Raw genomic sequence first — 14,953 nt, forward strand, 5'->3', positions numbered from 1 at the left:
GATAACCTGTTCGGTGGTTATTAACCACTTGAGAGTTCGCAGCCACTGCTTTTACTCACTGTGCCTTTCACAGATGGGAAATATCCATTTGCATATCAGTCTTTGTCCTGCCCAGGGGCAGTCCAGCACCGAAATACAATGGCAATTCCAATCTGAACGAGAGTACCACCAGCAACCCCATACACGTGTTTCACCCTTGTTGGGGATCATCAGTGAGGTGAAGCTGATGCCTCTCTAAGCACAGTGAGAGGGAGACCACGTCTGGTTGCCCCCAGGAGACCTAGGGTTACCAATCCCAGGTTCCTTAACAAATAGTTTAACAAAGGTAGCGGGCGCCCCTCTCTCGCAAGAACAGACATGATAACCTGTTCGGTGGTTATTAACCACTTGAGAGTTCGCAGCCACTGCTTTTACTCACTGTGCCTTTCACAGATGGGAAATATCCATTTGCATATCAGTCTTTGTCCTGCCCAGGGGCAGTCCAGCACCGAAATACAATGGCAATTCCAATCTGAACGAGAGTACCACCAGCAACCCCATACACGTGTTTCACCCTTGTTGGGGATCATCAGTGAGGTGAAGCTGATGCCTCTCTAAGCACAGTGAGAGGGAGACCACGTCTGGTTGCCCCCAGGAGACCTAGGGTTACCAATCCCAGGTTCCTTAACAAATAGTTTAACAAAGGTAGCGGGCGCCCCTCTCTCGCAAGAACAGACATGATAACCTGTTCGGTGGTTATTAACCACTTGAGAGTTCGCAGCCACTGCTTTTACTCACTGTGCCTTTCACAGATGGGAAATATCCATTTGCATATCCAATTGCCATTGTATTTCGGTGCTGGACTGCCCCTGGGCAGGACAAAGACTGATATGCAAATGGATATTTCCCGTCTGTGAAAGGCACAGTGAGTAAAAGCAGTGGCTGCGAACTCTCAAGTGGTTAATAACCACTGAACAGGTTATCATGTCTGTTCTTGCGAGAGAGGGGCGCCCGCTACCTTTGTACTATTTGTTAAGGAACCTGGGATTGGTAACCCTAGGTCTCCTGGGGGCAACCAGACGTGGTCTCCCTCTCACTGTGCTTAGAGAGGCATCAGCTTCACCTCACTGATGATCCCCAACAAGGGTGAAACACGTGTATGGGGTTGCTGGTGGTACTCTCGTTCAGATTGGAATTGCCATTGTATTTCGGTGCTGGACTGCCCCTGGGCAGGACAAAGACTGATATGCAAATGGATATTTCCCGTCTGTGAAAGGCACAGTGAGTAAAAGCAGTGGCTGCGAACTCTCAAGTGGTTAATAACCACTGAACAGGTTATCATGTCTGTTCTTGCGAGAGAGGGGCGCCCGCTACCTTTGTACTATTTGTTAAGGAACCTGGGATTGGTAACCCTAGGTCTCCTGGGGGCAACCAGACGTGGTCTCCCTCTCACTGTGCTTAGAGAGGCATCAGCTTCACCTCACTGATGATCCCCAACAAGGGTGAAACACGTGTATGGGGTTGCTGGTGGTACTCTCGTTCAGATTGGAATTGCCATTGTATTTCGGTGCTGGACTGCCCCTGGGCAGGACAAAGACTGATATGCAAATGGATATTTCCCGTCTGTGAAAGGCACAGTGAGTAAAAGCAGTGGCTGCGAACTCTCAAGTGGTTAATAACCACTGAACAGGTTATCATGTCTGTTCTTGCGAGAGAGGGGCGCCCGCTACCTTTGTACTATTTGTTAAGGAACCTGGGATTGGTAACCCTAGGTCTCCTGGGGGCAACCAGACGTGGTCTCCCTCTCACTGTGCTTAGAGAGGCATCAGCTTCACCTCACTGATGATCCCCAACAAGGGTGAAACACGTGTATGGGGTTGCTGGTGGTACTCTCGTTCAGATTGGAATTGCCATTGTATTTCGGTGCTGGACTGCCCCTGGGCAGGACAAAGACTGATATGCAAATGGATATTTCCCGTCTGTGAAAGGCACAGTGAGTAAAAGCAGTGGCTGCGAACTCTCAAGTGGTTAATAACCACTGAACAGGTTATCATGTCTGTTCTTGCGAGAGAGGGGCGCCCGCTACCTTTGTACTATTTGTTAAGGAACCTGGGATTGGTAACCCTAGGTCTCCTGGGGGCAACCAGACGTGGTCTCCCTCTCACTGTGCTTAGAGAGGCATCAGCTTCACCTCACTGATGATCCCCAACAAGGGTGAAACACGTGTATGGGGTTGCTGGTGGTACTCTCGTTCAGATTGGAATTGCCATTGTATTTCGGTGCTGGACTGCCCCTGGGCAGGACAAAGACTGATATGCAAATGGATATTTCCCGTCTGTGAAAGGCACAGTGAGTAAAAGCAGTGGCTGCGAACTCTCAAGTGGTTAATAACCACTGAACAGGTTATCATGTCTGTTCTTGCGAGAGAGGGGCGCCCGCTACCTTTGTACTATTTGTTAAGGAACCTGGGATTGGTAACCCTAGGTCTCCTGGGGGCAACCAGACGTGGTCTCCCTCTCACTGTGCTTAGAGAGGCATCAGCTTCACCTCACTGATGATCCCCAACAAGGGTGAAACACGTGTATGGGGTTGCTGGTGGTACTCTCGTTCAGATTGGAATTGCCATTGTATTTCGGTGCTGGACTGCCCCTGGGCAGGACAAAGACTGATATGCAAATGGATATTTCCCGTCTGTGAAAGGCACAGTGAGTAAAAGCAGTGGCTGCGAACTCTCAAGTGGTTAATAACCACTGAACAGGTTATCATGTCTGTTCTTGCGAGAGAGGGGCGCCCGCTACCTTTGTACTATTTGTTAAGGAACCTGGGATTGGTAACCCTAGGTCTCCTGGGGGCAACCAGACGTGGTCTCCCTCTCACTGTGCTTAGAGAGGCATCAGCTTCACCTCACTGATGATCCCCAACAAGGGTGAAACACGTGTATGGGGTTGCTGGTGGTACTCTCGTTCAGATTGGAATTGCCATTGTATTTCGGTGCTGGACTGCCCCTGGGCAGGACAAAGACTGATATGCAAATGGATATTTCCCGTCTGTGAAAGGCACAGTGAGTAAAAGCAGTGGCTGCGAACTCTCAAGTGGTTAATAACCACTGAACAGGTTATCATGTCTGTTCTTGCGAGAGAGGGGCGCCCGCTACCTTTGTACTATTTGTTAAGGAACCTGGGATTGGTAACCCTAGGTCTCCTGGGGGCAACCAGACGTGGTCTCCCTCTCACTGTGCTTAGAGAGGCATCAGCTTCACCTCACTGATGATCCCCAACAAGGGTGAAACACGTGTATGGGGTTGCTGGTGGTACTCTCGTTCAGATTGGAATTGCCATTGTATTTCGGTGCTGGACTGCCCCATGGCAGGACAAAGACTGATATGCAAATGGATATTTCCCGTCTGTGAAAGGCACAGTGAGTAAAAGCAGTGGCTGCGAACTCTCAAGTGGTTAATAACCACTGAACAGGTTATCATGTCTGTTCTTGCGAGAGAGGGGCGCCCGCTACCTTTGTACTATTTGTTAAGGAACCTGGGATTGGTAACCCTAGGTCTCCTGGGGGCAACCAGACGTGGTCTCCCTCTCACTGTGCTTAGAGAGGCATCAGCTTCACCTCACTGATGATCCCCAACAAGGGTGAAACACGTGTATGGGGTTGCTGGTGGTACTCTCGTTCAGATTGGAATTGCCATTGTATTTCGGTGCTGGACTGCCCCTGGGCAGGACAAAGACTGATATGCAAATGGATATTTCCCGTCTGTGAAAGGCACAGTGAGTAAAAGCAGTGGCTGCGAACTCTCAAGTGGTTAATAACCACTGAACAGGTTATCATGTCTGTTCTTGCGAGAGAGGGGCGCCCGCTACCTTTGTACTATTTGAGAAAAAGAGAATGTTGGCTCTGCAGAACACAGATTCAATGGGATCACAGAGTCAATTGACCTGCCAAGTAGGCAGGGACCCCTGTGGGTGCTATGTACACATTGGACTGGTGTCAGAAAGCAGACATGATGATGGTTAGCCAGGTTATTTGGGTCAGTAGTGGGCTTATAGTATGAGTAATACATGAGGGGATAGGTTCAGATTGGAGGTGGGGGGTGATCAGTTTATGGCGCAAAGGGATGCGCGGGGGAGAATCCCAGAATCGAGTGGCTGCCCAGAGTGTGGGGTGGTTGGAAAGACAGCGTCAAGAGGATCCGGTTGGGGGAGAAGGAAGGGGGAAAAGAAGGGCAGTAAGGGTTTCTATTATCGAATAAAAGGGGCCCCATTAGTGGAGGCAGCTAGAGCGCAGGATAGTAGAGAGAATGCAGAGCGCCAAGATAAGATAATTAAAGAAACTGAATTGGCAGGCTGCAAGACTGTAGACGGAGTGAATAGGGGAGTAGGAGGCAGGGAGAAGGGGAGCAGTCAAGGTGCAAACATTCAAGTTGCAAGGTACTAGCAAGCCATATCACTCGCACCTCAATTCCATACACACACAGCACACAATAGCTTACTTACGAAGAGTCCAATATCGCTGGCCAGTGGCTAGTGCAAATTCTGCACCCTGCCATTGTCTTAAATGGAGCTCTGTGAGGAGGTGAGTGAGGATGATGGCAAGACTAGATCAAGAGACTTGGCTACCAACGTGACTTGGTTGTCAAAGGTGGACAGTGAGTGGACTGTGGATAGTCACATTCAAGACTGTTCAGATGAGATTTTGGGCAGATTCAGGTTGATTCGGTGAGCCTCAGTGGGTAAGGAGTATAGACTGAGATCCAAGTCAGAGAAAAGGTGTTGGAGGCTGCCTGGTGGTATATAAACTAGGAGAAAGGAGCGTGTGGTGAGGGTAAGGAGTTGAATTGCAGTGTGCTCGGAGACTGTGAATGTAGGGTTTCTAGAGAGGGGTAGGGGGAATTGCTCTGATCATTTAGCCATCCCGCCCCCTCGAAGACATCTGAGGATGGTCCTTCTGCTTGGAGAGCAGAGTATTTGGCAGGCTCGTGAGCGATGATCCGAGTTTGAGTGGCGGCTGTGGCCATGTTTAGGGTGTGGCATGAGTTGAAGTGAAGAATGAAGCATTATCGCTTCATGGTTGGGCATTTCCGAGCTTTTGAATGATTTTCGGTGGGTGTTGGGGGGTTTTGAAGAAATAGAGAATGAGCGATGTGCCAAGCGGTAGGTGTGGGTTTGATCAGATTGGAGTAATTGGGCGAGGTGTGATGGTCTCTGGTGGTAGTGCGAGTGGAAAAACAGTAGAAAAATCAAGCGAAAGTGAGCATGGAATCCCCAACAGATGGTGACAGAGAGAGGGTAAATATTAGGAGGGGGAAGTATGGTCAGGAAATAGACGCAGTGCCAGGATGACCGGGCAGCATTTGCAGACCCAAATCTGTCAGTAGTAAGTTCAGAACAATATTGTAGCAGTAACCAAAACACGAAGAAAGCTCATTATTGGTCAGTAGGTTGGTAGCCACCAAAAAATAACTTCCATCAGCCAGCGATTGCTCCTTTAGCCACGGAGAACCCCCAGTTTCTATAATTGGGCAAGTGCACCAATTACCGGGTGTGCTTAGAGGCAACTTATGCTTTCAATTAATTTAAGACCATCATTTTAAAAAGCTCCTGTTGTAGTTTTCATGTAGACCAGATGTTATAACGAAATATTACAGACCTAATTAATTCCAAATAAACGAATGTCTTGGAGATTTCCAAATGCACTTGTTTGCTTTAAAACGATGTTCTGGCCTGAAAGTACTTTCATTATACACTGCTAAATCTTAATTTAAATAAAATCTAGTTGCCAGTAGCTCTCCTCTTGTTCAAATACACAGAATCCTTAATGTTAATTCGTTGGCAGTGTTCTCTTGTGATTAAGAAATACTGTGTCCATCTGGTTATTCAAGGAATTAGTGTTTGCTTTGCCCTAATGATGGCCTTCATTGTAACTGCTTAAGCTTTAACACAAGTAATTGGATTCATAGTTGCATTTTAGTAGCCTGCGTGGTTTACTTCATGCCCTTTAAAGAATACTGGTGTACTCTGCTTGCGCTGCAGTGGAAGGCGAAGTTTAGGATTTTTATGCAGACTATCATTCATTTCATTTTAGGATGCCTTTTTAAATGTGTTTATGTAGTGTGCACATATATATAAAAAGCATGTAATTTTTCCTGTCTCTGGCAGTTGTGGATTGATTGAATTTCTCTGGCATTTGAAACCCTGAACCAAAACTGGAGCCAAACGGTAACCGGACATCATATGTGAAATGTGCAACATTGTCCTGTTTTTCCCTGTTTTTACCAATGATTTTAAAATGTAATATGCACTAATGTTAAACAGTGTTGTATAGCTTCTCATTCGTAAATTGTCCGACATATTTGCATCTTTCATTTATTTACACAACGTTTAACCCATAAATCTAAAATGGCAAACTATGGGGTGGGCGTTGTATGCAGATCCCAACCTGCACTTCAAGAATGATCTCGAATCTGTAACCTATCCTATACTGCTGAGGATGGAAACCATTATTTTCAGTCCCTCTACACGGTCAGTTTGGCAATTGACAATGTAATCCAAATCATCATGCGTTGAAAATATGGCATTTGACCATTTACTTAACTCTTGTTAGTCTTTCAGTAGACACGCTCAGTTCAAAGATATTTGTTGTTTGCTGTATACTGCAAGAAACCTCAGTTCATTACACGTGTTTTAGTTCCAGAAAGCTGAATCCGACCTGAATTATATTGAACAGAAATTGGACTTCGAGATTCGGAAAAGTCGCCCTGATGGTTCTCCATTACAGGTAGACGTTTCTATTAGTTCTGTGTTGTGTCCTTCATGCCAGATCACTTTATCAATCTGTACCCAACGGTTCGCGCCTCTTTAGTTCTATGATGTTTTTTTTTTATTATTATTGAAAGATCAACATTTTCTGGTGTATTTGACCTCTATTTTCATTACTGAGGTGCCTGGAAACACATTTTGGCTGTATAGGCGCCAAACAAATACTCAATAAATAAATACATTACTGATTTGCTGTTTGGATTTATATATGCCCTACTCACGGCAACTTCTGTGAAGATTTTAATGCCGGCATTCTGCTCTAACAAACGTTGTTTTGGAGGCATTTCTGTTTTTAAAAAAAAATGTGCTGTGCAATGAATGACTTTGCCTTTCAAATTTCATATATGGGCCATTTCATACGCCCTGCCTTTTAGAAGGTATAAAGTGGAAATTTAGTGTAAAATGATTGCAGTTAGCTTCAGCAGCCATATGTTGAGCAAAGGGTCAGCCACAAGGTGTTTCATATTTTGTGTATAACAAATCGATTGTAACTCGACCGTCAATTAAAAAAATAATTGTTGGTGGAAGGTGCTGCCTAGCCACTCTTGTATTATATGTTGTGTGTGTACACGAGCTGAGAATTGGCATTTTATACATGACATTTTCATTTTTAATCATAAACCCATTATCTGTGGAACACATTTGAACGAGGAAACAAATGGCTCTGCAATAAATGTATGTAAACCAAACATTTTTATCTGGAAAGGTCGTTTTTGTATGACTTGCATAAATAAAATGGGGGACCTTTTTACAAAAAAGTAGATCATTAAGACGCAAGATCAATGGAGATATCTGGAAAGAACAAACTTGAGCTTTATAGACGTAACCCAATGACCCCTCAATGAGTTATGTCCCTGAAGGCAGAGTTAAAAGCTTGAGCATAGTGAGGGCGTTTAACAAGGTTTACAGGCTCATAACTCCAGGTATGGCGTGAGGACAGTCTATAAAGCTATTATGACCCGCCTACTTTTGGGGTGGGTAAAAAGGCAATCGTACAGAAACCTGATTGGAGGGAGGCCTCGGTAAGCAGCTGGTCTGCATCTGCCAAGTAAGGCCCGGGCAAGTAAGGGAGGAGGAATTGGGACAGGAAGCATCTGCCAGGTGGATTTCTGGTGTTTGGGCTATGTTGGTCAGGTGTGGCCCAGGCAATGAGGGGAGTGGTGCAAGCGGCAGGGCTGTCTGACGTTCCTGCGATGAAAGGAGGTGCTGCGATTAGAGCCCTGCCGGCGTCTGGGATTCTCATTGGCCAATTTCCAGGCCTTTTATTGGATTTCCGAGCCATACCCGCTCCTAAAACCCAACAATTGGCCAAAGGGGGGGTGCTGCATCACTCCCCCAGGGTTATAATCGTTTACTGTCCCTTTTTTAGTAATGGAGCCTTCAAGATTAACTGCAGGATCTGTTATCGCTCACTTGTCGTTTTCTGCTCTTAGGGTTCGAAATTCAAGGGAGATTGGAGATATTTAGCTCCTGCTTTTAGCCTAGCAGAACCTGGTTAGCTTGACACCGACAGCTACCAGGAGCTACGTTTGGCTCCCCAGGACAACCAATGCTGAACAAACACCTATTTGTCCACAATGCACAGTTAAATTAAATGTATAAATAAACACTTCAAGATATTTCAAATATAAAGGGTCGCAAATAATGGACAAAATTATAGTTTAAATCTTATCTGATCGCTCCGGACTGGGCCGCGATAATGTGGTGTACGGAGTTGCAGGACATGCTAACTGTCGACTTGCTTTTCCAATCGGAGGGGTGGGTTCTCCACGCAAAACTCAGCAGCCTGATCCTTTGTGCTTGGCTACCAAGAGACTGAGGTACAAGTAGTGGGTCTTGTCAGACGACATCCTCCATGTGTTCCTTTGAGCTGGCAGGCCTGCCATGAAATCCATGGGTGCCTGCATGTGGGATACGTTTTCGGGTTGGTGCCGGGAGAGGGACCTATATCCTTTATCATGTCCTCCATCCCCTGTATTGGATTTTGTTTTCTTTGGTCCACGCAGGTCTGCAGATTGGCACTGTAAAGGGCTACCATGCAACTATTCTGGTTTTTAAGAGGTCCCCTGAGCAGGGCTATTTCTTCAGTCCTCCCTGTTGTGCAGTTTTTGCTGGGTTTGTGTAACCAGTTTCCTCTACGTCAGTTTGTGGTTCCGGCGTGGGAGTTTAGTTTAGTTTTACCGTTTGTTATGGGAGCTCCGTTTGAATCCCGTCGTGCCTGTTGTGTTATTCACTCTTAAGGTGATTTTCCTAGTTGTCATCACTTCTGTGAGATAGGGCGAGTGAGCTCCAGGCGTTGCCTGATTTACCTCCCTATTTGATTTTTTTTCCAAAGAGGAGGTGACGCGAGTGAGACCCTCCTTTCTGCCGAAGGTGGTCTCTAATCTCCTTCAGAAGATATATCTTGCTGTGTTTTTTTTTCCTCTGACTCACCATTCTATGGCAGAGGAACGATTCCACCAGCTGCACTCAGTACGTGTCTTTAAATTCTAAGTCTATCAGATTAGAGCGGCTAGGAAAGAAGACCAGCTTTCGTTGGTTACGCTGATGCTCGTGCTGGCAGGGCTGTGACTTAACAGACCCTGTCCAGGTGGATCATTGTTTCCGTCTCGGAATGCTACTATCTGGCTGGTAAGGCTGTGCTTTAGGGTCTCGGAGCTAATTCTAACCGAGGACTAGCTGGCACCTCTGCCCTGCAGAGGGGAATCCCTGGCTTTGATATCTGCCAGGCGGCAGCAAGGGCGTCTCTGTGCAAGTTTGGTAAGCATTTCTGCTTGCTTTCCCTTTGTGTGCCAGGCGTTTTGGAAGTGCAGTTTTCTGATTTGGGTGGTGTCATTGCATCCTCCAGATTACATACTGCTTTGGTCGATCATAGATGAGCAATTTGTGGGAGTAAAGAACCGATTAGGTGAACAAATGACTTGCCTCTGTAATATTCTTTCTGGTTTATGTTTCTCACATAGATTCCTCATTGCCCTGCTTAGCTGCCTCTCTTCAAAACTTCAAGGTTTCTGGCTTCAGAAGGAGCAGGTTGAGATCCCAAGGTGGCCGGTCAGAGAGAAAGGAAGAAGGATAGAGCAGTGGTCCCAATCAGAAGGATCTCAGTTTTGCTGCCATTGATGCAGAGATGAATAGAAGAGCACCAACCCTGGATGGCAGACAGGCACTTAGGGATGAAGGAAGGTGCGAGTGAGTCATCAGGAACTCTGAAAAAGAGTTGGGTGTCATCTGCATAACACTTGAAGTTGGGGAGATGGAGGAGATGTGGAATGCCAGCTGAGCAATGTAGATGTTAATATTACGCTCACCTGGTATCCACAGAGACGCCACTCGGCTGTGGGGACTCTGGTATCCTTCTCAGCCGCTCCCAGGTATGATCAGCGGAGAAGTTCTGCCTGGAATACAGGTGGGCAATGTTCAAGACTGGGCAACTGGGGTAAGAGCCTCCCAACACTCCGTATGCCCGCAGCCCCTCCCCGGACCTTTCCTCATCTTTTTACGGGTTTTGGCGTGCTCTCCATGGGTAGCTATTTGTGACAGATGGATAAAAAAAACACACGTGTGTTTATTTGTTTGGTCTGGGTCTTAGGGCTATCTCTCGCACTAGGCTTAAGCGAACTACTGCTGTTTAACCCACTCCACCCTATTCCCCAGGTGGTTTCCCCCTACTGTCTAGGTTCTGATTTTGCTAGAAGGGATAGGCTAATAGCCAATGCATTCATTATCTGTCTAATTTCCCCCAGAGACTTCCCAGGCTGACCCTTTTTATTCATCTAGTGTAGTATTATAGTGTGCCTTTCAGACACCCTGCCCGACTGTTCTTCCTATCACACCCACTTATTCCTCTCTGATATTCTGCTATTGCTACTCTTCCCGCTTCCAACTTCACCCCCCTTCACTCCTTCTTCTTCCTGTCCCTTTTTGATCTCTTTCCTCGTACCCCCTGCCTCCACCCTTCAGTGTTCATTCTACCTCCTCCATACTGCACGCCACCTTGTAATCGGTCACCCTCCTTTTACTCTCACAACCGCTTTATATTCATTCTCTGTACTCCCTGGAAAACTTTCACTGGCTTGGCTTTCACACAAACTCGCAACACAGTACCACTTGCGCTCACCAATCAATACCCTTTTGCAAGTCTCCTTTATACTCCAATCCACTGTCCTTCCTCCTACTGGTCTCATGCTGCCTCTTCTAACCTCGCCCGAACAACTCAAAACTTGGTTTCCTGTCACTCTTTATTCTCCTTCTACCCACCCATGCCCCCCCACCCTCCCATCTTCCCTATATTACCTGCCAGTGTTACCACAAAACTTTCAAATAGCAGGTTAAGCGTTTCTCCTCTTCTTTGCGCAGGCTGCTGTGAGGTAGCATTGGCGACCTGCGCTGAACAGCACCTAAGTTCATGTTGGAGGGCCTTTGTGTGACTTCTCCCAAGGTAAATACAGTTTCATTTTGGTGGTGGTTGCTCTAATGCAAGTCTCGGGTGGTCTATGGTGATTGCAGTGGCTTTGCTGTTGTGGGTGACTGCGCTTAAGTGGTGCTCAACTGCAGCGTAAGCGTTGATTTTCCTGCCGTTTTCTCTCCATTCATAGGTTCAACACTTGGATGTTAATAATGTGGGGCACTACGAGTTGGGCTTGTTTCGCTGGTTTCCAAATGTTTGATGCCCTTCTTTGGGTCTAGGAAAGGGGGGTGGCGGAGGCAGGACATTGCCACCATTGATGTCAAGAGGAATGGCGGTGGTGCAAGTGTGTACTGTCCGTGTATGAACTAGCACTGGCGAGGGGAGATTACATGACTTTGGGGCTCTCAAATGCAAACTGCCTACTTTGGGGGTCGGACTGGCTCTGGCTTCCACCCTGTTCAGTCTCACACCCCAAGCTAAGAGGGGCCCTATCCCCTTGTAACCAAGCCCGATTACTCACCTTGTCGCATACGGCACAGCAATCTGGCTTCATTAAGGGAGGAAGGAAGGTGTGCTGGAGTACAGTAAGTAATTGTAATTGCTTATTTATAACACGCTTAATACCCAGAGGTTTCTAATCGCAGAACCGGGGATCGAACTGGTGTTGCTCCACGGTGTCTTGCTTCCAAGGTGAGCGCGTTGCCCCTGAGCGATCCTCCCGAGACTGATAGACAACTTAAGCAACGTGCTACGTTTAATAAAAAATATCCTCCTTATTTTAGGGTTGCGCATACATTTTTAAAAAGTACATGGTTGGATTCCAGCTTCTCCTACCACACCTGCTCTCACCTTCCTTTCCTCTACTCTCCCTTCTTTCCCCTCCTCCTCACTCCTTCCACCGCTACTTGGCCCTCCTTTGTACTTGCTGTGAGAAATCTGCGGGCGCCTTCACATCGACTCCCCTTGGATCCCCTTCTCGGGTGGCCAGGGAAAGGCCATTGTGCTTAGTTCCCGACCCTGGGGGTTAAGAAGCTATGGAGGATCACCTGGGTGGAGAGTCTTTGGGGATTGGACGACCCTGAGAGAGACTAACCAGTTACTCTCTTACCTGGTAACGTTCTTTCGATGGGATGGTCCGACGACTTATTCCATATCTATGACAGGTAATCACTACAGCTGTGCTGCTTTGGAACATTTTCGGCGTCTGCGTCGATAATGTCGATACGCTGTCCTCGAGGGCCTCCGTCGATCCAACGTCATCGAATGTTATAAGTAGGACGCCCGTAGCCTCAGTTGTAGTTTTTTCCCAGAACGTGTGCCACCAATCATCTGCCAGTATGACCACAGAAAGCCTTGCGGAAATGTAAGCTGCAATCGCATAAGAAATTCAGTAGCGTGGCAGGTAGGGAGGGAGCGATATGGAATATGTCGTTGGACCATCCCATCGAAAGAACGTTACCAGGTAAGAGTAAATTGTTCTTCGAGGGGATTGGGTCCTCCGACGTGTTCCATATCTATGACAGACTCCCAAAGCAGTATCAACGTATGGAGGAGGGGAAACAAATCTAGAATGCCCAATTAAATTGCAAAGTAAAGGACCGCCTTGCCAAAGGCCAGATCCTGCCCATGGATAGAATCTAGGGAGTAGTGTCTTAAAAAAAGTATGGACCGAAGCCCATGTGGCTGCTTCACAGATGTTACGAATAGGAACATCCCTCTGCAGGGCAGTAGAGGCAGCCATATCCCTAGTAGAATGGGCCCGTAAGCCTACCGGAGTGTCCTTACCCGCCAAGCGGTAACATTCAGAAATTGCCAAGATAATCCATGTAGACAAAGTCTGCTTAGTAACGGCTTGTCCCAACTGCCTTCCAGCGTAACCTATAAAGAGCTGATCGTCCACTCTGACCCAGGACAGGCGTGAAATGTAGAAACTTAAAGCTCTCCTAGGATGCAACCTATGGAGCCTCTCCTCTTCCTTACCAGGATGCGGAGGATAAAATGCCAGAAGAATGACCTTCTGGCTTAAATGAAATTCCGGCACCACTTTCGGAAGAAAGGAAGGACGAACCCTAAGGACAACCCTGCCCTTATGAAAAGCCGTGAAGGGTGGCTTAACAGAAAGCGCCTGCAACTCACTCACTCTGCGAGCAGAAGTAACCGCAACTAAAAATACAGTTTTAAGAGTTAGCAGTCTCAAAGGACAAGAATGTAAAGGCTCAAATGGAGCACCCTTTTAGGAATTTTAGAACAAGGTTCAAATCCCAACCGGGCACCTGGAAAGGTGACGGTGGAAACACATTAGTGAGCCCTTTCAGAAACTGAGAAATTAAAGGAATTTTGAAATAAGAACACTCCTCAGACGAGCGCTTAAATATGGACAGTGCCGCCAGGTAACCTTTAATGGTACCCACTTGCAGGCCCTTGTGGGCTAACAAAAGCAAAAAAGACAGAACCACAGGAATGTCACATGAAAAAGGATCCACATTCTTAACCCTGCACCAGTCGCAGAACTTTCTCCAACGACAACAGTATAGGGACTTTGTTGCAGGCCGTCTGACCAAAAGCACCACCTCCATCACGTCTTCAGGGAGGTCCCAATCCTTATACCTCAACCTTTCAGAAGCCAAGCGTGAAGGTTGAGGGATCTGACCTCTGGATGGAGGACCTGACCCCAGAAACCCCCGCTCCCCCGCCCTGTGAGAGCAGATCGTCTCGATAGGGAAGACGGCGTGGAGGTCAGATGGACAAGTCAAGAAGGTCCGGGTACCACACTCTCCGGGCCCATGCCGGAGCAATGAGGATCATCCGGGAACCGAACCTCCGCAGCACTTGGGGGATGACGGGGACTGGAGGAAACGCGTACAGCAGTGGGAAGGACCATTCCACCACAAACGCGTCCCCTAAGGCTCCTCTTGGAGGAAATTTGCGTGAGCAGAACCTTTCGCACTTGCGGTTGACACTGGAGGCGAAGAGATCCACTTGACGGGTCCCCCAAAGGGCGAAGATCTCCAGGAGAATCTCATGAGCCAGCTCCCCCTGTGAGAGATCGCACTCTGCCTGCTCAGAGCGTTCGCCGTCTCGTTTTCGTCTCCGGCCAGATGAACTGCCCAGATCGAAATTTCCTGCTGGATGGCCCAGAACCAGAGTTGCATCGCCTTCCTGCACAGAGGAAGTAACCCTGTTCCCCCCCCCCGGCCCCCCCGATCACCCTTTTGGTTGAGGTAGTGCATGGCCACTGTGTTGTCCATCAGAATCGGGACATTCTTTCCTCGCATAGTCTGCAGAAAAGCCTTCAGGGCAAGCCTGACGGCCCTCGGCTCCAACAGATTGATATGGAGTCTGGACTCCAACAGAGACCACCGACCGCTGACTGTCAACTCGTTGGCATGAGCTTCCCATCCCGTGAGGGATGCGTCCGTCATGATCGTCACCTCCGGCCAGGGTAGCCAAAATGGAGCCCCCCTCATCAGATTGCCTTAGACGGCCCACCACAGAAGATCCTGGGAGACCGAGGGCAGCACCTGACATCCTGCCGGAGGACTGTGACCACTGCATCTTGAGAGCCCACTGCAGAGATCTCATCCGCAACCTGGCCTCTGAAGAATTCAGGACGCCATGAGGCCGAGCAACCTCAAGAACTCGAACGCCGGGAGACTCTGGGCATGTTGAAACTTGTGCACCATCTGCTGAATGTGATGAGCCCTCACCTGGGGAGGGGAAACACTGCACCATGGATTTTATTTTG

General features: G+C 47.8%; 1 protein-coding gene across 3 annotated transcripts in view; it reads left to right on the plus strand.

Annotated features, from left to right (window-relative positions):
- SKA2 (spindle and kinetochore associated complex subunit 2) overlaps positions 1-14,953 on the plus strand; it is a 74,856-nt gene that overhangs the window by 17,128 nt on the left and 42,775 nt on the right. For 2 of the 3 annotated variants that reach the window (XM_069615152.1, XM_069615151.1), the window contains exon 2: positions 6,670-6,759. The exons of the other annotated variant lie outside the window; for it this stretch is intronic. In XM_069615152.1, coding sequence (XP_069471253.1) covers positions 6,670-6,759 — 90 coding nt within the window. The remainder of the gene's footprint in view (positions 1-6,669; positions 6,760-14,953) is intronic. 3 annotated transcript variants of the gene reach the window in all.

The sequence above is a fragment of the Ambystoma mexicanum genome, chromosome 9 (genome assembly GCF_040938575.1).
Source record: "Ambystoma mexicanum isolate Mex_15411 chromosome 9, UKY_AmexF1_1, whole genome shotgun sequence".
NCBI classification, from domain to species: domain Eukaryota; kingdom Metazoa; phylum Chordata; class Amphibia; order Caudata; family Ambystomatidae; genus Ambystoma; species Ambystoma mexicanum.